Source organism: Podarcis vaucheri (assembly GCF_965113315.1).
Source record: "Podarcis vaucheri genome assembly, chromosome: 1".
In the NCBI taxonomy this organism is placed as follows: domain Eukaryota; kingdom Metazoa; phylum Chordata; class Lepidosauria; order Squamata; family Lacertidae; genus Podarcis; species Podarcis vaucheri.
In genome coordinates, this window is record NC_138759.1 from 130,579,360 (window position 1) to 130,603,063 (window position 23,704).

At 44.0% G+C, this 23,704-nt stretch overlaps 2 protein-coding genes across 3 annotated transcripts in view; both read left to right on the forward strand.

Moving 5' to 3' along the window:
• The window catches only part of CYP20A1 (cytochrome P450 family 20 subfamily A member 1), a 343,026-nt gene extending 319,991 nt beyond the window's left edge, over positions 1 to 23,035 (forward strand). Inside the window, exon 14 of the mRNA XM_082199004.1 lies at positions 20,164 to 23,035. The gene's annotated coding sequence lies outside the window, so the exon portion shown is untranslated. The remainder of the gene's footprint in view (positions 1 to 20,163) is intronic.
• CD28 (CD28 molecule) lies at positions 2,318 to 23,035 on the forward strand. Of its 2 annotated transcripts, XM_082210186.1 has the most exons (4): positions 2,323 to 2,712; positions 13,253 to 13,603; positions 18,295 to 18,410; positions 21,951 to 23,035. In XM_082210186.1, the coding sequence occupies exons 1-4, from the start codon at positions 2,658 to 2,660 to the stop codon at positions 22,089 to 22,091; spliced, it is 663 nt and encodes a 220-aa protein (XP_082066312.1). In that variant the 5' UTR covers positions 2,323 to 2,657; the 3' UTR covers positions 22,092 to 23,035. The 2 variants fall into 2 exon arrangements, with proteins under 2 accessions (XP_082066311.1, XP_082066312.1); XM_082210185.1 differs by lacking the exon at positions 21,951 to 23,035 and having other exon boundaries at positions 2,318 to 2,712; positions 18,301 to 18,838.
• Positions 23,036 to 23,704: the final 669 nt, after the last annotated feature.

Consider the following 23,704-nt stretch of genomic DNA (forward strand, 5'->3'; position numbering starts at 1 on the left):
TTAAAGAGCCATGAAAAACTAAAACCCAAAGTACAAGATTGGCTCCACTATTATCAAATAATGGAGGTTTATAAACAAGACAGGAAAATTGGCTTCCAGGTGGAAAAATCAAAACTTGAGACAGAACTGTTAGAACCCAATACTAAGAATTTGTCAAGAATGTATAACTTGCTGTTGAAATGGAATACACAAGATGAAACAGTTAAAACAGCTATGATTAAGTGGGCACAGGACATTGGTCATAATATTATGTTTGCTGACTGGGAAAGGTTGTGGAACACCGGTATTAAATTTACGGCATGTAATGCCTTAAAGGAAAACGTGATGAAAATGATCTATAGGTGGTACATGACCCCAGTTAAGCTAGCAAAAATTTACCATTTGCCTGATAACAAATGTTGGAAATGTAAGGAAACTGAAGGTATTTTTTATCATCTTTGGTGGACATGCCCGAAGATTAAGGCTTTCTGGGAAATGATATATAATGAAATGAAAAAGGTATTTAAATATACCTTCCTTAAGAAACCAGAGGCCTTTCTCTTGGGCATTGTCGGCCAATTGGTGCCAAAGAAGGATAGAACTTTTTTCATGTATGCAACAACAGCAGCAAGAATACTGATTGCAAAGTATTGGAAGACACAAGACTTACCCACCTTGGAAGAATGGCAGATGAAAGTGATTGACTATATGACATTGGCGGAAATGACGAGCAGAATTCGTGACCAGGGAAAGGAGACTGCGGAAGAAGACTGGAAGAAATTTAAGATTTATCTTAAGGACTATTATAAACTTGATGAATCTTAGAATGTCGAGATTTTACAGAGAGAAAGGGCTGCAGTAATATAAGATTAGATTAAGAAAGGACTATGATGAATTAGGACGGGAAAAAACATTTACAAGTTGCTATAAAAATTTGGACATGAGGATGCAGAAAGGGGAGGTATGGGGAAGTCCGAGAAGTTTATGAAAGGACATTATGAAATTATACTTGTTTGTTTGTCTTTTTTTTAATGTTTGTTTGTTATAAAAACTTTTGTAAAACCAATAAAAATTTTATATATATAAAAAAAGAAACTGACCTTGATATTTACTGGGAGAAATGTAGAATGAGGCACCAACCGTACATGCCTTAACACGGGTCATTTTGGACTAATTTTTGCCTTTGCTGTTTTTTGTTCTGATGAAATTTCTTTCTTTCTTTCTTTCTTTCTTTTGGAGGGGGCAAAATAACAATACATTCAGAAAGCAAAATATTAAGGTTGGGGACTCATAACATAAATGAAGAATGGACAATTAATTTTGTTTGAATGCCATATTTAGAAAGGTCCTTTCTTTTTGAGGTTTTGGGAGATAGGAAAAAACTTGCCTGGTTAACTTTTCTTTTTTAAACATAGAAACACATGAATCCACAAACTTACACCTCTTAGCAGAGACTGGTAAAGTTCATGTTATTTGAAGCCAGTGTCCTTTTTAAATTTCAATTGCCTAATCGAAAGTTCACATATATATTACTGTACTAGAACCTATAAAAGGACCCCTGGCAGTTAAGTCCAGTCACAAATGACTCTGAGGTTGCGGCGCTCATCTTGCTTTACTGCCCGAGGGAGCCGATGTTTGTCTGCAGACAGTTTTTCCGGGTCATGTGGCCAGCATGACTAAGCCGCTTCTGGCAAACCAGAGCAGTGCACAGAAACGCCATTTACCTTCCTGCCGGAGCGCTACCTATTTATCTACTTGCACTTTGAAGTGCTTTCAAACTGCTAGGTGAGCAGGAGCTGGGACTGAACAACGGGAGCTCACCCCGTTGCGGGGATTCGAACCACTGACCTTCTGATCGGCAAGCCCTAGGCTCAGTGGTTTAGACCACAGCGCCACCCGTGTCCCCAATACAGTCTCCAGTTAAAGAACAGAGGAATCCATAGAGATAAATATTGCTATTTGATAGTTTTTTCAAGAGCGTTGTTGTGCAGACATGAGTTCCAGATCTTCAACATTCCCGTCACGGGGATTAGAACTGCCGACCTTCTGATCAGCAAGTCCTAGGCTCTGTAGTTTACTCAGCTTAAAAAAAAAAAAGTGTCCCCGGATTCAATGAAAAGAATCTGGTAACCATATGCTATGGTGGCAGCAGGTTTCCTTTCCTAGGGATACAGATCCTAGGGAGTATCCTAGTATTCCACTGCCTAGGGAGACAGGCGAGTGGAAAAACCCAGATGAGACCCAGCTTGCATCAGGATTATGGTCCATGGATGGGCTGCAGTGGTCTTTCAAGAGAAACAAAATTAATATTTGCCTCGGATACCACTGTCTAGTCTAACTGGGCTCCAAACTATCATGTTCAGGTACGTTTGGGGAGCTGGCACTTCCTTCCTGCCGAATTCCGAACAGGCTGTCGTTTACCTATGACTGAGCAACTTGATCTGAAAAAGAGGTGTAGAAAAGAGAGAGGATGAATAAACAAAGACAAAATGGTGAAGTCATCAAAGAGCTCTGCTTCCTGTTTGTAACTCTGTTTCCTGTATGCCGCTCAGGGGAAAAGATGAGGCGGAAATCTGCGAGGTGCCTGCCTTTTGACCTGAAAAGTCAATTTGCTTTTTTACCTCCTTGGTCTTCTCTGTCTCTACGGGGCGAAGATTCCCAGCCCACCCTTTTGCACCATGATCTTGTGGATCCTTACTGCACTCAGTCTAATTCAGCCTGACAGCCTAACAGGTAAGTCATTTCTCTCTGTCTCTCCCATATAGAGGTGGAAGGGACCCCAAGGGTCATCCATTCCAACACGCTGTAATCTTGCAGGAATCTTGTCTAAAGCATCCATGACAGATAGCCTTCCAACTTCTGCTTAAAAACATCCAAGGAAGGATAGTCCACAACCTCCAGCGGGAGACTGTTCCACTGTTAATGGCTGTATTCTATGCCACTTTACTTGGGTGTAAACCACATTAATTCAGAACAAGCTGGATTAGGACTCGGCTGCCTTGCACAAAAAATGATAAGGGATTGAAATAAAGGGTGCCATTTCTGGAGATTGGCAAAAAATTAGTAATTGAGTTAGCTTTAATCACCAGTTTGTATTTCTTGAGAAGGGTCTGTGGCAAATGATGCTTTTTAAAAAGTTTCTGAAGCTAAGCAGATCTTTGTTCTGTACGCTGCCCAGATAAGGAATAAGTTGCTTTGGGCTTCTTGGAGAAAGAATAGGATACATGTGCAACAAATATCACAAATGAATAGCATGAAGACCTCAGATTGGTTGCATTTGAAGATTTGCTTAGATACGTCTCATATCATATACCTTCTGGCTACTTATTTTCTATAGTGTGCCCATCATTAAGGTTGCATAAAACAGTATTTGGTTAATTGATATCTTTGTTTCCACTGGAAGTTTGCTGTCTGCGGTGTTTTGAAAATTAACAGATATATAGTTTGGTCACAGTCCTTGTGAGTGATTATCAGCTTTCAGGTTTAGTGAACATTTGTTGTGGTTTTTTTTTTTTTGCATGAAGTGGGATTATTATACAGCACCCATTAATTGTTGATAATTCATTCTAATTTGTTTGTGGGCAACAAACCACTTCATAAAGCAACTGTTATCCCACACTTTCCAGCAGTTCCCCCCCAACACTTTCCTTACTGCAAACAGTTCAATTTTTATTCCTGAGTTGGTTTGTTGCACAAGATCACCAAATCCACTTGAATTTGCTCAACAGCTCTGGTCAATCCAATCCAATGGGTAGATTATTGCCAGTATTTTTATAGTGGTTGTAGATTGCAGTCTCTTGGAAGTTGGACAGCCCTGATTTATAGCATAAACTAGCATCATATTTGCACACATTCCAGGCATCAGAAACAGCCCATTCAGGATTTTGAAAAAAGATTTCAGCACATCTTTCAGATTTTGAATTGTTCCTACATAGTTAGTCCCCCCCGTGTTATCACCCCTTAAATGCTGCTTTTGTGATGCTCTAAATGCTACTCTGTTCTTGAGACCCATTAAAGACTTGTTTTTATTAGCTTATCAAAGCTCGAATTTCTGAAGTCCCTGGTGTGACTGCTACTTCTAAGCTTTGTTCCAAAGGGCAGAATGATGTCGATACTTACAGGGAGAAATCACAAAAATGAAAGTGAATGAACCCTCTTTCAGTATAGTTATTGAGGAAAGGATTGTTGACATTTAGGACAACTTTTTGACACTGTAGAACCTTTTTGAATTCCTTCACTTCCACTCCTGCATATTTCTTGGGAGCGCACGTCCTTTAGCTCCTTATCCCTCGTTCAGATTTATAATTCACAGCTTTCTCTGTCAAACTAAGCAGAAGAGAACTGAGATATTATAAATGAACAGATCACACCTCCAGAGAGCAAATTAGCAGCAGCTGCCTTTAAATGGTCTCATAAAGTAATGATGATGAAAGATAATGAAGTAAGTATTTAATAACCACTGTGGGACACACCAAAGTCATTGCGATGCAGCGAATTCACCGGCTTGTGTTGGGTCCCCACATCAAGTCCCAATGCATTAGTGTACTTATTGCATGATGTCCTTCTGCAAACCACAGAACCTTATTTCTAAAATAGCTGTTATAATAATAATAATAATAATAATAATAATAATAATAATAATAATTATTATTATTATTATTATTATTTGTTATTTGTACCCCGCCCATCTGGCTGGGTTTCCCCAGCCACTCTGGGCGGCTTCCACAGAGACCAAAAATACACTAAAATATCACACATTAAACTTCCCTGAACAGGGCTGTCTTAAGATGTCTTCTGAATGTCAGGTAGTTGTTTATTGCTTTGACATCTGATGGGAGGGCATTCCACAGGGCGGGCGCCACCACCGAGAAGGCCCTCTGCCTGGTTCCCTGTAGCTTTGCTTCTCGCAGTGAGGAACCGCCAGAAGGCCTTCGGCGCTGGACCTCAGCATCCGGGCAGAACGATGGGGGTGGAGATGCAGGTAGAATCAGTGATGATGATTTACCTAACCAATGGTGCAAGTTACAGATAGATACAGTGTGCAAGATACAGTGTGTATCTGAAGAAGTGTGCATGCACACGAAAGCTCATACCAAGAACTAACTTAGTTGGTCTTTAAGGTGCTACTGGAAGGAATTTTTTTATTTTGACAATGGTTCAAGGTAGGAGATTTCAAAATGGCTGGTTTGGATCTTAAATGTAGAAACTAGTCAATATAGAAATTGTGGACTGATTGTGCTTGGGGGAGAAAAATAATTCTGGTTGTATGCAATCTCCAGAGTAAATAAGCTATTTCACCTCAGGTTTCCCAAATGCAAAGCTGAGTTTCCCTCATTCTGTGAAGCGCCCCAAAATCTTCTGATGAAGGGTGGTACACAACTTTAAGAAATAAAGTCAAAGAACTCAGTTTGCACGAACCTCAGGTCAGAGGTGGGGAGACCTCAGGCTTGCAAGATCTATTTTTTTATTAGAACCTCAGGATTCACCCATCAGAGCCTGCGGCAAAAGAGAATTACAGAGCTCTGAGGATTTTTGTTTAAGCCCCAGATTTTCTTTGGAGTATCAGAACTGGAGTGCACAATCCTTGTACGCAAAAACAACCACAATCCTGGTTATTCTCAGCTTCCTTCATTTCCCATTTGTGGAATACTCACCCCAGGGAGGTTTACCTGGCGCCTTCATTTTACATCTTTAGGCGCCAAGCGAAAACATTCCTCTTTAACCAGGCCTTTGGCGATTGATGCCCAATGCCCTTTTAAAAATCTCTTGTGGAAGCGGGGACCATTGCTTTGTCTTTGTTTTCATTTATGCATTTTCTGTTTGTTTGTTTTTATATTGTGATTTCATGTTGTCAACCGCCCTGAGATCTATGGGTATAGGATGGGATACAAATTTAATAAATATATAAAATAAATAAACAGTCTATTTTATGATGGATGAGGGAGGGTCATTTTGTTGCTGATGTTGTCAAACAACTGGGAGTTGGAAATCCTTGCCGATCGACTGTAAATCACCCAGAGATCTACCAATAGACCCTGATCTCCCTTCCTTCCTTCAGCTCTATTACTTTTTTTTAATAATGTTTTATTAGGTTTTATCCATAAAAAAGTTTAGAAAAATACAAAAAACGAAAAAGATACAAAATTACAAAATACAGAAATACAGACATTAAACACAAAAAAGAAAAGAAAAAAGCACATATAAAAAGACAAAAATTCTTTCTTTCTTAATTTCTCCTCTTTGATTAACTTATTTTCCTGACTCCCTCGCGTCTCCCATTTTTGTATCCCTTTTAAGAGTTAGTTCAGCAAATTCATGTCCTGTTAGTCTATCTAATTATTAATCCAATCTTGCATTTTACCTTGTTGCTAAAACCCCTGCAATTCATTTCAATGTCCTCAACATTCAAAAATATTACAATATTTCTGCAAATACATTTTAAATTTCCTCCAGTCTTCTTCCACCAACTCTTCTCCCTGATCTCGGATTCTGCCAGTCATTTCCGCCATCTCCATATAGTCTACCTTCAGCTCTATTTCAACAACCAGATTCATCCGGAAGCTTCTTGAAGGTTCTGAATCCCCTGTGGTTTGTCTCTAACACCTGCTACTCAGAGATACCTTGCCTCTCAACAAGATGGTTCTATTAGCAATTCTGTCCAATAACCATTGATCATCCCATCCCTAGACATATTTCTAATGCCATCTAAGCTGCAACTACTGCACCTTGTGGAGAAAGGGTCCATTAGTTAATTAAGCATTGTCAAGCCTGAAGCATCTACAATCAGCTTCGCAACTGACCCTGAGACATAAAATTTCTTCCACATTGTTTTTAAATCAAGTTCTCTTCATAATCAGAGCCATGTTAGAGTGGAAGCATGGCGCGGTCTCTCCAACCTAAATTCCACCCTCCCTGAAACCATTATTTGCCTTTTGTGCAGAAAACATTCAGTCACCTACGTAACACCGATGTGCTTTCCCCAAGTCGGGCAAAAAGCAGCTTGCGGGGAGCAAATTTGATAGGGAAGATGACCCGGGGAACCTACTTGAGATGAATTTCAAGCAGAGGCTGAGTTAGGGTTGCATGTAGCTTGTTGTGTGCTGCCCCTGACCTCTCAAATTACATGTACCTTATATGCATCTCAAATTACATGTACCTTATATGCATCTCAAATTACATGTACCTTATATGCATGTGAGCAGGGCAACAGTTGAAGGCAGTGGGAATCAGTCTGACTGGGAATGGCTGCCGAGACCATATAACACCGGTCCTGAAAGACCTACATCAGCTCCCCGTACATTTCTGAGCACAATACAAAGTGTTGGTTGCTGACCTTTAAAGCCCTAAATGGTCTCGGTCCAGTAGACCTGAAGGAGCATCTCCACCCCCATCGTTCTGCCCGGACATTGAGGTCCAGCGCCGAGGGCCTTCTGGCGGTTCCCTCCCTGCGAGAAGCCAAGTTACAGAGAACCAGGCAGAGGGCCTTCTCGGTAGTGGCGCCCGCCCTGTGGAACGCCCTCCCATCCAATGTCAAGGAAATAAACAACTATCTGACTTTTAGGAAACATCTGAAGGCAGCCCTGTTTAGGGAAGTTTTTAGTGTTTGATGTTTTATCGTGTTTTTAATATTCTGTTGGGAACCTCCCAGAGTGGCTGGGGAAACCTAGCCAGATGGGCGGGGTATAAATTAATAGTGGTAGTAGTAACAACAACAACAACAACAACCTGTGTGTAGGATTGCAGCCAACATGTAAATCAGCAGAGAGGTGTGGTCTCCATCTTATGTCTTCCATGCAAAGCTTAAGTTTGATTTTTTTGGGTCAACAAGATTTCACATTTTATTTTCAAATGCTTTTTATTGAGATTTAAGAACACCAACACCAACCAACAAAAACATCAGGTCTTATTACATATATCCTACTTTGTGCTCCATAGAGGCGTTGACTTCCGTCCTTCCCTTCCACAAGTTTTCTTATTCCAGTCTATAATTCACAGTTTCATTGATTAAAAATTACACCGTGACATAAGATTTAATTCAATCCTGCCAACGTTTTCAAATTTCTACAGTTCTCACTTATATAAACCATAAATTTACTCCATTCTTTTTGGTACTTCGTCTCCTCCTGATTGCAAATTCTGTGTGTCAATTTGGCCATTTCAGCATATTCGACCAGCTTTATCTGCCATTCCCTTACAGTCGGAATCTCCTGTAACTTCCACTTTTGGGCTATCAAAACTCTAGCTGCTGTTTTTGCATACAGATATAATCTGTATTATGTTTATAAATTTGATTTTTTTTTAAGTCTCAGAGAAGGCAGAGGCTCAAAATCAAAGTGCAGCTAGTTGACTAAAGCAGTAAAAATCACCAGGCCACCTTAGACAAAGAACAAACCATTAAAAATGGGCGAAAGGGCTCTTGCTTTCACTTAAAAGTAATTTTAAATACCAATTTGGACATGGATCCTTACCGTTTTGCTTATGGCAAAACAGTGAATGATGCATTTTGATGCTCGGTCACGTTGTTAAACGATATGCCTCATACTTGAGTAAGGCTGTATAGGAGGAGCTGCTCCTTCCGTTATTTGAGGGCCAAGTACTCTGAGTCGCGGTTGAAAGTGTATCAGCAACCAGTGGAGATCTTTGAGACTTGGTCAGTGGCGCCTGCTAGCATTCTAGCTACTGAATTCTGTATCAGTTTTAACATCTAAACCATTTCCAAGGGCAGCCCCACGTAGAGCGCCTTGCAGCAGTCTAGTCCCAAGGTTACCAGCGCATGGAGCACTGCAGCCAAGGATCTCTGTCCAGGAAGGGCAATAGTTGGTGAACCAGCCTGAAATAGCAACTGAAGCCACCTGGACCTTTGACCAGTGCTGGGTCAAAGAGCATTCTCCAGCACCTTGCCTAAGAAGGGAATATTAACAGTTTAGCAATATAGTGGTACCTCGAGTTAAGAACTTAATTCGTTCTGGAGGTCCGTTCTTAACCTGAAACTGTTCTTAACCTGAAGTACCAGGTTAACCTGAGAGCCAGTGTGGTGTAGTGGTTAAGAGTGGTGGACTTGTAATCTGGTGAACCGGGTTCAATTCCCCGCTCCTCCACATGCAGCTGCTGGGTGACCTTGGGCCAGTCACCCTTCTCTGAAGTCTCTCAGCCTCACGCACCTCACAGAGTGTTTGTTGTGGAGGAGGAAGGGAAAGGAGAATGTTAGCCGCTTTGAGACTCCTTCGGGTAGTGATAAAGCGGGGTATCAAATCCAAACTCTTCTTCACTAATGGGGCCTCCCGCTGCACCACCACCACGCAATTTCTGTTCTCATCCTGAAGCAAAGTTCTTAACCTGAAGCACTATTTCTGGGTTAGCGGAGTCTGTAACCTGAAGCGTCTGTAACCTGAAGCGTCTGTAACCCGAGGTACCACTGTAGTCCTCTCCTCCTGTTAATGAGAGGGTGCAAAACCGCCTTCATGCTTCTTGCAATGAGGCAATCCCTGCTTCCTCGACCCAACCTTCTTCATCTCCCACTTACGGAGCAAGGGATGCTATTATTTAAATCTGGATGGATGCTACGGTCTCCGAGCCTTGCAGGAGTGCTTCCTGGGACCTTCATGCTGGCCATTATTGAAAACAGGATGGTGGCCTAGAGGCACCTGACATGATGATGATGCGCAAGTCGTTTGAAAGCCGCTGTTGCAGCATTTTCTTCCACTCAATTTCTGGGAAGAGGTTAATGCCCCCCCACCAGAGCAGCAAACTTTTATCATTTGTTTGTGAGGCTCTCTTCTCCACACACACACACACACACACACACACACACAGAGAGACACTCCTCACAAGCACCCCATTGTCATTTTGAGTAGCATGTTAATACAGTGGTACCTCGGGTTAAGTACTTAATTCATTCCGGAGGTCCGTTCTTAACTTGAAACTGTTCTTAACCTGAAGCACCACTTTAGCTAATGGGGCCTCCTGCTGCCGCTGCACTTGTTGTTGTTTAGTCATTTAGTCGTGTCCAACTCTTCGTGACCCCATGGACCAGAGCACGCCAGGCACTTCTGTCTTCCACTGCCTCCCACAGTTTAGTCAAACTCATGCTGGTAGCTTCGAGAACACTGTCCAACCATCTCGTCCTCTGTCGTCCCCTTCTCCTTGTGCCCTTCATCTTTCCCAACATCAGGATCTTTTCCAGGGAGTCTTCTCTTCTCATGAGTTGGCCAAAGTATTGGAGTCTCAGCTTCAGGACCTGTCCTTCCAGTGAGCACTCAGGGCTGATTTCCTTCAGAATGGATTGGTTTGTTCTTCTTGCAGTCCATGGGACTCTCAAGAGTCTCCTCCAGCATCATAATTCAAAAGCATCAATTCTTCGGCGATCAGCCTTCTTTATGGTCCAGCTGCCGCGCTGCTGGAGCACAATTTCTGTTCTCATCCTGAAGCAAAGTTCTTAACCTGAGGTACTATTTCTGGGTTAGCGGAGTCTGTAACCTGAGGAAATAAACAAGTATCTGACTTTTTGAAGGCAGCTCTGTTTAGGGAAGTTTTTAATGTTTGTTGTTTTATCGTGTTTTTAATAATCTGCTGGGAGCCACCCAGAGTGGCTGGGGAGACCTGGTCAGATGGGCAGGGTATAAGTAATAAACAAACAAACAAACAAACAAACAAATAAATAAATAATTATTATTTTCACTCGGCCTCTTGGCTGTGGTAGATGCATTACAGTTTTTGACAATGAGAGACAATACACAGAGATTTAGGAGATTTCAACCTTTGACAGTTGTACTCTAAATACAGCTGCAGATGGATGAAGGAAGACAAGCAATGGTGCCAAAATGGTACTTTATATCACGTTTTGATCACAGTCCTATATGTTATAAGATCTAGAAGAAATAAAATTAAATCTAAAGACTTGATTTCAGGCAGTAAATGTAACATGGAGTTGTAGCCAACTAAGTTCTACTCAGAATACATCTGCTGAAATTAATGGACTTATGTCGGTATGTCCGTAAATTTCATTGGGTCTACTCTAATTATAACTAGCCTTCGATACATCCCATAATGTTGGATCCTGAGGTTGCTTCCCCACTCACTGGCTTTTTAGCTCAAGAGCCATTATTTGCTCACCAAGTTTTTAAAATGCTGGCAGATTATTGCCATCTGGCATTTTCTGCATTGTCGTCCCAACTTTGTGCAGACCTCATTTGTGGTAAAATAAATTTATCAATAAATAAGAATATTGGCCATCTCTCCAATGTGTGTGGATTGGCAAAGTGCTGTTAAGGCTTTTCAGGGCTTCTGTACCTTTCATTAGCAGCTTCCTTCTTACAGCTTTTTGCCTTCTTATTGTTTCCTGCACAGTGCTGCAACAGCATTACTGAAGAACCAGGATATCAAAAAGATCATGTCAGAAATGGACATAAGTTTTGTGTGTTCATCCGAGGTCAGAGATGGAAATGACAGAAGCGAATATTTGCAATATTCGCTATTGTTGTTTCTTTAGCCCACAAACATTATGTAAATAATTGCATTCTTTTCTGCATTGTTGCTGACATTTCCTTTCCATTGAAACACATTGAAATTCATTACATAATTAGAATTATGCTAGTTTTGGCTCCAGCAGACAGTAAGACAAGTGATACAGGTTTTAGCAGAAGTCAAATAGCAGTGGAACAGAAACAGCATTGATTGCAATGAACACAGGGCAGGATGAACGTCTCTGACTCCTTACATCCCTACTGAAGAATAGCCTTTTAATTGCCCTTTAAAAGGGCAAATTTCCCTGTAGTGCAATTTTTCTTCCCCCCCTTTTTATTGCAAACTAATTCTAGATGGCACTAAAATATTTTAGATAAATTAATTAATAAATAAAATCAGTAACGAATCTCCCACTGATCCTACAGGGAATAGGAATGGACTAATTAAGGGGGAATCAATCATTAAACTTTCAGCAGCACTGAACAGGAAGCAATAACCGAAGCAAAAACGGCAAGGAATTGGCTGCAGATTAACACCGAATGACCTCATCTGAGTAGACCTTATAGACGAATTTTGGCCACGACACTGGGTATCGTCAGATAACATAGCTATACATTCAAACTGTGTAAAACCACAGTTTGAATTGCGCTTCCAGCTGTGTGTGGAAAAAGCAATGCTGCCACAGCAGTAAAGAGCTCTGCTGTGAAAGCAACCTGATTCTCATTTATTTGACAGCGGGGAATTTTTCACCCCCCAGATCAAGGAGGAGTTCCTTTGTTTCCCAGGACCTGAGCTATGTTCCCAGGCCATGAGCTTCATCCGGAAGATCTTTGATGACATTTGGAGCCGCTAACTTTTGAATAAAGTGTTTTTCTGTCCTGTTTTGCTTAATCATGCCTGGTCCTAAAACTTATGGCAGTCTTATGCAGACTGCTTAAGGAGAAGTTAGGACAAGTTATCCCCCTAGCCAAGTTTATAATAGTTCCTGAATCTTGGGGGTTTTTTTGTTTTTGTTTTTCGTACCTACGGGGCCACCTCTCCTGGTATGTCCCACAGAGGAACTTACGGTCTTCAAACAAAAACATCCTGAAGGTCCCAGGCCACAGAGAGGTTAGGCTGGCCTCAACTAGAGCCAGGGCTTTTTTGGCTGTGGCTCCGATCTGGTGGAACGCTCTGTCACAAGAGACTAGGGTCCTGCGGGACCTGACATGTTTCCGCAAGGCCTGCAAGACAGAGCTGTTCCACCAGGCTTTTGGTCAGGGCACAGCCTGACTCCCTCCTTTGGCAATCTTCACAAAACTTTATCCTAATGGTTGCCATCAATTTGATTTGAATTAATTTTATAATGAAATGATTTTAGAATGTTGTACTATTTTATTGTTGTTAGCTGCCCTGAGCCCGGCTTTGGCTGGGGAGGGCGGGATATAAATAATTTTTTATTATTATTATTATTATTATTATTATTATTATTATTATTATTATTATTATTAACAAAGGTTTTCAATATCCCTTCCCCATTCAAGAAGAGTTGCACTTTTAGCAGCAGCTCATGCTAAAAATCTCTCTCTTTTTTCTTCTCATGCAGTCTTATATCAATGTCCTAATTAAGGCTGGTAGCTACTTAAGTTACTTCCAAGTAAATATATTTAGGAACAAAGCACTGTTATGAAATGCAGCAATGTTTCTCTTTGGAAAGGTTTAATAATACAAAACAAAACCTGCTCCGCTCTTCCCTCACCTTAATATTTTCCTTCCTTCTGGTGCCACCACTGCCTAACAACATTTGTTTCTCTCTTTCCCCCACCCTCAGAAGCGAATATTTTAGTGCAACAGAGACCTCTGCGCCTAATTAGCGAAAGTGCCAAGATATTCTGCAACTACACATCTAACGGAAAGAAAATAGAGGCATTCAGAGCCTTGCTCCGTAAAGGAGTAGAAAGGGTGGAAGTCTGCTCCATTTACAAGAACAGCACCCATAATATTACCAAATACAGTCCGGAAATCAGCTGCCGAGTTGCGTTCAAGACAGAAAAGGAAGTCACCTTTAACCTGCAGAGCCTACATGCCAATCAAACGGACATTTACAGCTGCAAAATTGAGGTCTTTGAGCCACCGCCGTACGAAGTCAACGAAAGCCTTGGCACTTTAGTTCACGTGAAAGGTACAAATATGAAATTCCTTGCATATCCCCCAAATCACTCAAGCTAGGGCTACTAGTATTTAAATTGGGCATCTAGAAATGTCTACCCCCCTTGCCAAATGCAAACCAATACTTTCTCAACGAACAGCGAGTTCCCTTAACAGAATTTTGCAAAGTTTTTTGCAGATAAAATCGCTCAGATTCGGGAAGAAGTAGACTCCACCGTGGGAGCAGGGCCAGGGCGGGAGAGTGCTAGAGTCCTGTCTAGTCAAGTTGCATGGGATCAATTCCAACCTGTTACCTCCGAGGATGTGGACAGGCTGCTTGGACGAGTGAAGCCAACCACCTGTCTCCTGGATCCTTGCCCATCCTGGCTTATAAAAGCTAGCCGGGAAGGACTGGGCGCTGGGCTTCGTGGGGCGGTGAATGCTTCCCTCCGCGAGCAAGCCTTCCCAGACCCGCTGAAAGAGGCGGTGATTAAACCCCTTCTTAAAAAACCATCTTTAGATGCGGCCACGATGGCCAATTATCGCCCAGTCTCAAATCTTCCATTCTTGGGCAAGGTGATTGAGCGAATGGTTGCTGAACAACTCCAGGCACGCCTGGAAGAAGCGGACCATTTGGATCCCTTCCAGTCGGGATTCAGGCCTCATCATGGGACTGAAACTGCCTTGGTCGCACTGGTTGATGATCTCCGGCGGGCTAGGGACAAAGGTGAGAGCTGTTTCCTAGGTCTGCTGGATCTCTCAGCGGCGTTTGATACCATCGACCATAACATCCTTCTGGACCGTCTTGAGAGGCTGGGAGCTGGGGGCACTGTCATACAGTGGTTCCGCTCCTTCCTCCTGGGCCGTGTTCAGAAAGTGGTGGTGGGGGATGAGTGTTCAGACCCCTGGGCTCTCACATGTGGGGTGCCTCAGGGTTCTGTCCTCTCCCCCATGCTTTTCAACATTTACATGCAGCCACTGGGAGAGATCATCAGGAGGTTTGGGCTGGGTGTTCATCAGTATGCGGATGATACCCAGCTCTACCTCTCTTTTAAATCAGAACCAGTGAAGGCGGTGAAGGTCCTGTGTGAGTGTCTGGAGGCGGTTGGAGGATGGATGGTGGCTAACAGATTGAGGTTGAATCCTGACAAGACAGAAGTACTGTTTTTGGGGGACAGGAGGCGGGCAGGTGTGGAGGATTCCCTGGTCCTGAATGGGGTAACTGTGCCCCTGAAGGACCAGGTGCGCAGCCTGGGAGTCATTTCGGACTCACAGCTGTCCATGGAGGCACAGGTCAAATCTGTATCCAGGGCAGCTGCTTACCAGCTCCATCTGGTACGTAGGCTGAGACCCTATCTGCCTGCAGACTGTCTCGCCAGAGTGGTGCATGCTCTGGTTATCTCCCGCTTGGACTACTGCAATGAGCTCTATGTGGGGCTACCTTTGAAGGTGACTCGGAAACTACAACTAATCCAGAATGCGGCAGCTAGACTGGTGACTGGGAGCGGCTGCCAAGACCATATAACACCGGTCTTGAAAGACCTACATTGGCTCCCAGTACGTTTCTGAGCACAATTCAAAGTGTTGGTGCTGACCTTTAAAGCCCTAAACGGCCTCGGTCCAGTATATCTGAAGGAGCGTCTCCACCCTCATCGTTCTGCCCGGACACTGAGGTCCAGCTCCGAGGGCCTTCTGGCGGTTCCCTCATTGCGAGAGGCCAAGTTACAGGGAACCAGGCAGAGGGCCTTCTCGGTAGTGGGACCTGCCCTGTGAAATGCCCTCCCTTCAGATGTCAAAGCGATAAACAACTACCTGACATTCAGAAGACATCTGAAGGCAGCCCTGTTCAGGGAAGTTTTAAATATGTGACATTTTAGTGTATTTTTCATCTTTGTTGGAAGCTGCCCAGAGTGGCTGGGGAAACCCAGCCAGATGGGCGGGGTACAAATAAATTATTATTATTATTATTATTATTATTATTATTATTATTATTACGCTACTTTTATTTCGAAAGAAAAGGCAGCTGTGGAGCCCCAGTCTTCTGGTCCAGACTGCAGCCCCATTCTGTTTTCCTTTCCCCCCCTCTAAAAAAGCACTACACCTCCCTTCTGCTGTCCCTCTGCCCCCCCCACTCAGGTGCTGCTGCAATAAAAAGTACCTTTAAAGTCAGGTCACAGTTTGGGGAGTGCCCCCTCCTAATTTTGGGGCAGCCCCCATCTCAAAAACTGCTAGCACATTTGCAAAGCTAAGCAGCGTCCAGAATGGTTTAAAATTGGATGGGGAGACCATGGGTTTAGATCCCTTCGTTCTAGGGAATGGAAGGCCCCCAGAGTGGCTTCCAATTCTACGAGAGCCAATTCTAGGCTGGGGTTTTTCAGCTGCTTCTCCTTCAAAATAAATGTGGACAACTTAAGTATGTTTTTTTTTAAAAAAAAAAATAATGTCACCAACGTAACTTTAAGTTTAGCTCACGGTCACTACATTATCCATTCAATTTATCTTGTAGCAGCCATATGGGGTATAGGTAAAGGTAAAGGGATCCCTGACCATTAGGTCTAGTTGTGGCTGATGCTGGGTTTGTGGCGCTCATCTCGCTTTATTGGCCAAGGGAGCCAGCGTACAGCTTCTGGGTTATGTGGCCAGCATGACTAAGCCGCTTCTGGCGAACCAGAGTAGTGTACGGAAACACCGTTTACCTTCCTGCTGGAGCGGTACCTATTTATCTACTTGCACTTTGACATGCTTTCAAACTGCTAGGTTGGCAGGAACTGGGACCGAACAATGGGAGCCCACCCCATCACGGGGATTCGAACCACCAACCTTCTGATCGGCAAGTCCTAGCGTCCCATATATGGGGTATATCAGAGCATAATAAGAGCCAGGTGCCTGTGTGAAACCCGCAAGCAGGACCTGAGTAACAACAACAACAACAACAACAACAACAACAACAACAACAACAACACTCTGCCCATCTGGGGAAGGAAGGGGAAACACCAACCATTAAGGCTTCCCTAAACAGGGCTGCCTTCAGATGTCTACAAGAAGTTATTTAGTTGTTTAACTCTATGACATCTGATGGGAGGGCATTCCACAGGGTGGACGTCACTACTGAGAAGGTCCTCTTCCTTCTTCTCTGTAACTTCACTTCTTGCGGTGAGGGAACCACCAGAAGGCCCTCGGAGCTGGATCTCAGTGTCCAGGTTGAACGATGGGTGTGGAGACGCTCCTTCAGGTATACTGAGCCGAGGCCATTTAGGGCTTTGAATTGTACTCAGGAACGAACAGGTAGACTGGTATTATGTGGTCCAAGCGGCTGCTTCCAGTCTAGCAGCTGCATTCTAGATTAATGGCCATTTCCAAATCAGCTTCAAAGGTAGCCCCACGTAGAGCGCATTGCAGTAGTCCAAGCAGGAGATAACCATAGCATGCACCACTCTGGCAAGACAGCCCGCAGGAAGGTAGGGTTTAGCAGGCATAACGGATGGAGTTGGTTGACTGCCACCCTGGACCCAGAGTTGACCTGTGCCTCCATGGACAGCTCTGAGTCCAAGAGCCCTCTGCCATCCTGTGCTTTCCAGCAATTGGTATGCAGTAGCTGTGGTCTAAACCACTGAGACTTTGGGGCTTGTTGATCAGAAGGTTGGCGGTTCGAATCCCTGCAACGGTATGAGCTCCCATTGCTCTGTCCCAGCTCCTTCCAACCTAGCAGTTCGAAAGCACACCAGTGCGAGTAGATAAATAGGTACCACTGCGGCGGGAAGGTAAACAGCATTTCCGTGTGCTCTGTCTTCCATCATGGTGTTCTATTCCACCAGAAGCAGTTTAGTCCTGCTGGCCACATGACCCAGAAAGCTGTCTGTGGGCAAACACCGGCTCCCTTAGCCTGAAAGTGAGATGAGCGCCACAACCCCATAGTTGCCTTTGACTGGATGTAACCACCCAGGGGTCCTTTACCTTTACCTTTTTTTACCTTTAATGCATTAATTTGTCTAACCCTCTTTTAAACCATCTAGATTGACAGCTGTCACTGACTCCTGCAGGAGTGAGTTCCATAATTTAACCATTCAGCCTTTGTGTTATTCAAATTCTTTTTCGGCTTTCCTCACTTGCACTTTTTTTGGGGTGCCAAAGTTTGTGTTCTTTTTTTGTTGTCTTCATTAGGACAAGATTTCAATTTTTTAGATGAAGTCTTGCCTCTGATAGCTTCTTGGACCCTGCTTGTCAACCACACTGGTGTCATCTTGTTCCTCGTAGTACGTTTCTAGATTTGTGACGTACATTCCATTTCAGTACAGTCATACCTTGGCTCCCAAACGCCTTGGGAGTCAAACGTTTCAGCTCCCGAACAATCAAAAACCGGAAGTGAGTGTTCCAGTTTTCGAACGTTCTTTTGGAAGCCGAACATCTGACCGGGCTTCCGTGGCTTCTGATTGGCTTCCTGCAGCCAATCAGAAGCCGTGATTGGGTTTTCGAACATTTCGAAAGTCGAACGGACTTCCGGAATGGATTCTAAGACTGTATCTTATAATGTGTTTTTAAACAACTCCCAAGCATTTTGGTGTGATCTGACCCTCTTGACTTTTTCAACTTCCTTTTTAACCAATCTCCTCATTTTGGGGAAGTTTCCTTTTTTGAAATCAAATGTGATCTAGGAATAACGGTAATATAGCTTTTCATTTATAGTTTGTGCAGATGTGTTTTAAAGCTTTTCTCCCCTCTGTCAAGCCCCAGAAACCCCAGAATCTCAATGTCAACAAGGACCAGTATTCATAAGTATGGCAGCAGCTATCGGAGTCCTTATTGTCTACAGTATCCTAACAACAGCTTTCCTCTATTGTTGGGTAAGGAATGGTTGTTTCTCACTTATTTCATGTACTTGAGGTAAAAAGGTAAAGGTAAAGGTACCCCTGCCCGTACGGGCCAGTCTTGACAGATTCTAGGGTTGTGCGCTCATCTCACTCTAGAGGCCGGGAGCCAGCGCTGTCCGAAGACACTTCCGGGTCACGTGGCCAGCGTGACAAAGCTGCTCTGGCGAGCCAGCGCAGCACACACGGAAACGCCGTTTACCTTCCCGCTAGTAAGCGGTCCCTATATATCTACTTGCACCCGGGGGTGCTTTCGAACTGCTAGGTTGGCAGGCGCTGGGACCGAGCAACGGGAGCGCACCCCACCGCGGGGATTCGAACCGCCGACCATACGATCGGCAAGTCCTAGGCGCTGAGGTTTTACCCACAGCGCCACCCGCGTCCCACTAAGGTACACTTGAGGTAAGGTACGTAAGGTACTTGAGGTAAGGTACGTAAGGTACTTGAGGTACACTTACGTAAATGCAGAAGAGCAACAATAATCTAATTTTGGAGATGGGAAAAGCTAACGCACTTCCGTGCTGCTACGTGGCATCCTACTCTGCCTTGCCAAGCAAAGAGGTGAGCTCTCTAGATCATGAACCCCCATGGCCCAGATGTTTTGGACTACAACTCCCATGATCCCTTGCCATAGTTGCTGGGACAGAAGGATGATGGACTCCAAAATATCTGGAGGGCAAAAGGTTGGGGAAATCAGGACCATCTTCTAATTCTCTTTGTATGGTTTGATAGCCAAAAGTCCTAGCTCAATGATCTTCGATGGCTGCTGGTTATCCTAAGGCAGTTGGATTTGTCTCTCATACCCCACCTTGGGGAAGGGGGCTGTCAGGGAACTGACATCGGAGCGAGAGGCGAAGGGGAGGCTCCCCGATGATGCTGGCGAAGGACCCAGCAGCAGGGGGAGAAACAGCTCAGTAGAGGGGGAAGGAAATCAGCGCAACACCAGGGATAAAGGGGGGCAGACGGTGGAATTGGAGAGAGGGCTCCAGGACTCTTCACTGGACATCAGTGAGGAGAGCCCAGGTCCTCCGCTACCCACGCCTTCCCTGCGCAGAAGACTCTCGCGCAGTAGGAGGAGGAGGAGACTGGGTGTCAAACAACTTTTATGCTGGAAGAGGTTCAAGAAACGCCCACTGACGGATTCTGCCAGTGACTGAGGCAGCCACGATGAGAAGGGGCTGTGCAGTCAGAAAGGTTTAACAAGGCAAATTAACCGAGAAAGGCACCAGCTTACGCACGAGTAACTCATACCTATTACAGGGGCTGAAGTCATGAAATTTGAACCTGTCTGCAGAGTGGGAAGGGAAATTGAGCCATGAGGTGTACGCTGCTGCTTTAGGCTGCGGAGACAGGTGTGTTCCAAGTCTAGTGTTGCAGGGGTTGGCTGCTTGACACGTGTCAACTTGGACATATGCAAATAAAAAATATTACAGAAATGCCTTACGTCCCACCAGTTTTCGTTCCCTGCTAGGAGATAGGCCCTATTCAAAACTCAGTGGCTGGAGTGTGGTTGAATTACTGGAGTGCTCATCAAAAGATATTTAATGTTGCACACCACCCTGGGGTCTTTTGATAAAGGGCGGTACATAAACTGAATAATAATAATAATAATAATAATAATATATTTTTTTAAAGAAGTAAAAATGGTACAGTGATGCTACTCAGCCTCAACTCCAACTTCCTTACCATTTTAGGAGCCTGCATCTTGGTGAATGTTGTTGTTGTTTAGTCGTGTCCGACTCTTCGTGACCCCATGGACCAGAGCACGCCAGGCATTTCTGTCTTCCACTGCCTCCCGCAGTTTGGTCAAACTCATGTTGGTAGCTTTGAGAACACTATCCAACCATCTCGTCCTCTGTCGTCTCCTTCTCCTTGTGCCCCCCATCTTTCCCAACATCAGGGTCTTCTCTTCTCATGAGGTGGCCAAAGTCTTGGAGCCTCAGCTTCAGGATCTATTCTTCCAGTGAGCACTCAGGGCTGATTTCCTTCAGAATGGATCGGTTTGATCTTCTTGCAGTCCATAGAACTCTCAAGAGTCTCCTCCAGCACCATAATTCAAAAGCATCAATTCTTCGGCGATCAGCCTTCTTTATGGTCCACTTGGTGAATGTGCACCCTCCCAATTGTGCAAACTATGGGCTGGATTCAACTAACCCATTCTGCTAGTGGGGTCCCCCTCTTTCTCCCAAAGCCATCGGAGGGGTGTCGGAAGAACCCCAGAAGAGTGGTTTTTCGGAGGGGAGGGGGAGAGGGGAGATCAGGCAAGCACAAATGCTTGTGTTGGCAGAACAGTCTCCTTAGCTCTACACTGAATTCCGTCCCATGGGCTAAAGTACGGATTCAAGGCAATTTTTCGTTGAAAGTTGGGTGGCTGTGCTCTCTAGGCTCCTTCATTGCAAGGGGACACTTTCATTGCTGTGTACTGTGCTGAGAACCATCCAGGTTTTCTAGTTAAGTAATTGTGGCAGCACAGTCCGCAGAAGCAAAATTGTTCTTGAAATGGCTAATAATAGTGTAAAGGCCGCATGTCTGAATCGGGCCAAAGGAACGGAGGATTTTGCTAGCTCAGCTCCTTAGACCAGTGCATTTTTTGCAGCTGTTCCATACACTTGCAAGGAAGTGATGATAAGAAGATGAGCAAGTGACCCACACATCTGCTTTCCATGCTTTTGGGTATTAAGTGAAGGGGAATCTCATGTACCTCTCTTGCTGTCAGTACTGAGTACAGTGGTACCTCGGGTTACATACGCTTCAGGTTACATACGCTTCAGGTTACAGACTCCGCTAACCCAGAAATAGTACCTCGGGTTAGGAACTTTGTTTCAGGATGAGAACAGAAGTAGTGCTCCGGCGGCGCAGCGGCAGCGAGAGGCCCCATTAGCTAACAGTTTCAGGTTAAGAATGGACCTCTGGAACGAATTAAATCTGTATCTAGTTAAACAAAGCTGATACTATATCAGTAGAATTTTAGAGCCATAATCTCCACACAAAAAGTACCATGCATGTCAAGTATTTCCATGTAGTATAGCTTATGTTAAATACGTACACATCTACCAACCGCCATTCCCCTCCCCCCACCTGTTTATTATTTTTACACAATACAGTGGTACCTCGGGTTACATACACTTCAGGTTACATACGCTTCAGGTTACAGACTCCGCTAACCCAGAAATATTACCACAGGTTAAGAATTTTGCTTCAGGATGAGAACAGAAATCGTTCTCCAGCGGCAGCAGGAGGCCCCATTAGCTAAAGTGGTGCTTCAGGTTAAGAACAGTTTCAGGCTAAGAACGGACCTCCGGAACGAATTAAGTACTTAACCCGAGGTACCACTATATCTCTCCAGTAAGGAGATGCACAAGGACTGAATTTAGTTCTACTCTGCAGAATACCCAGAAATGCAGAAAAATTATCAACACACAATTGTTTCATCACTCTTTGCAAAGTGGATTTTGTTCATTGGGTTTTGTTCATTGCAATGATTAAATTCTCTCTCCTCCATCATTTTCTTTGTAGCTGAAAACCAAGAAGAATAAGATTGTTCGGAATGACTATTTCAACATGACTGCCTGGCAATCAAATGCTCCCAACAGGAGACCTCAACCGCCAGGTGTCCCAGCAAGAAACTACACTGCGTACCGATCATGGGAGCCATGACAATTGGTAACATAAATGGTCTGTTCTCTATAATGGGAAATATGAATGGACATTTCACCCCTTAGCTCAGCGCGCCTGTTGTCGACGGTCACTGGTATCCCCACGAAAATGAGTTCTCAGCACTGTGAAGGATAAAAACTGTTATCTTATGCTTCAAACTGATGGTGGAAAAGAAGAAAAACTGAGAATGGATTGTAAATACAGTCTCATAAACCTCTCTTACGCAAATGCTGGTTCCATCAGCATTGATGCAATTTCTTGATTGCTTCAGTCTTAGGATTATGTGTATAAATTGTACCAAAACTCTGGCAAATCACCAAGCAAAGAGCAGAGGTAAAAATATGTTGTCTTTCATGTCAAAAGGGGAAATACCGAATGGGAGAGTCTAAAACATATGTTTAACAGATCAGGAGCATTCAGCTAAGTTGGCCCAGTATTATAAAGAACATCATACTATTGTAAGCGAAGTGAGTGATTAGTTGGATAGCTTTGCCATGTAATTCTGCATAGTCCCTTTCCCTGCTGATGAACAAATTCCTCATACTGCTAAAACAATCAATCTGCAAGTCATTTCTGAGAGAGCCTTTAAGGAAGAGTGGAATGTGCAGCCATATGAGACCACTCTTGAGATTTGCAGACTTTCACTAAGGCTTGGACAATTTCCTACATAAAGGAGCAGACAAAACGTCCTCAACTGAGAAGAGAGAATTAATCAACTGATGACCCACATGCGGTTGGCTCCCAGTGAGATCCAGGAGAGATAACGACAGGGATTATATTTTCCTTTCTTGCTGTCTGGACACAATATATGCATGGAATTATAGCCAAGCGAAGCCTGGAATTAAAAAGGCAACTGGTTTTTCCTCCCTCAGTGCTGTCTAGTTGTAGCAAATGTAGGACGTACAATGGCATTTTGCCAGTAAAAAAACCGACATTGCAAAAAACTAAGTTGATTTTGATTTTCTTGATGAGTTAACAACTTTGAAAGTGTGACATATGTGTTACTGAACAGGAACCAACAGGAGCCTTACAGAACAGGAAACAACTAAGACTGTCACATCCTTAGCACCACCTCAGCAGGCACACACATCACTACTGAATGTTCCTGAGTGCAATGTAGGTAGTAGGTACTGGGGTGTGTGTATGTGTCTTGTACACCGACCCTGGTCTGGCGAGGCTTGCAAACTTTCCTGCTCACCTGTGGCGAGTCTTGCCCATTTGACTTACTTTCCTTTGTATAAAACAAGCTCGAAGGAGCCCCCAACCCGCTCACAGGTCCTTGTATGATCAGTGGAAACAGTTGGTCCTGGCAATTATTGTTGTTGTTTAGTCATTTAGTCGTGTCCGACTCTTCGTGACCCCGTGGACCAGAGCACTCCAGGCCCTCCTGTCTTCCACTGCCTCCCGCAATTTAGTCAAACTCATGCTGGTAGCGTCGAGAACACTGTCCCACCATCTTGTCCTCTGTCGTCCCCTTCTCCTTGCACCCTCCATCTTTCCCAACATCAGGGTCTTTTCCAGGGAGTCTTCTCTTCTCATGAGGCGGTCAAAGTATTTGAGCCTCAGCTTCATGATCTGTCCTTCTAGTGAGCACTCAGGGCTGATTTCCTTCA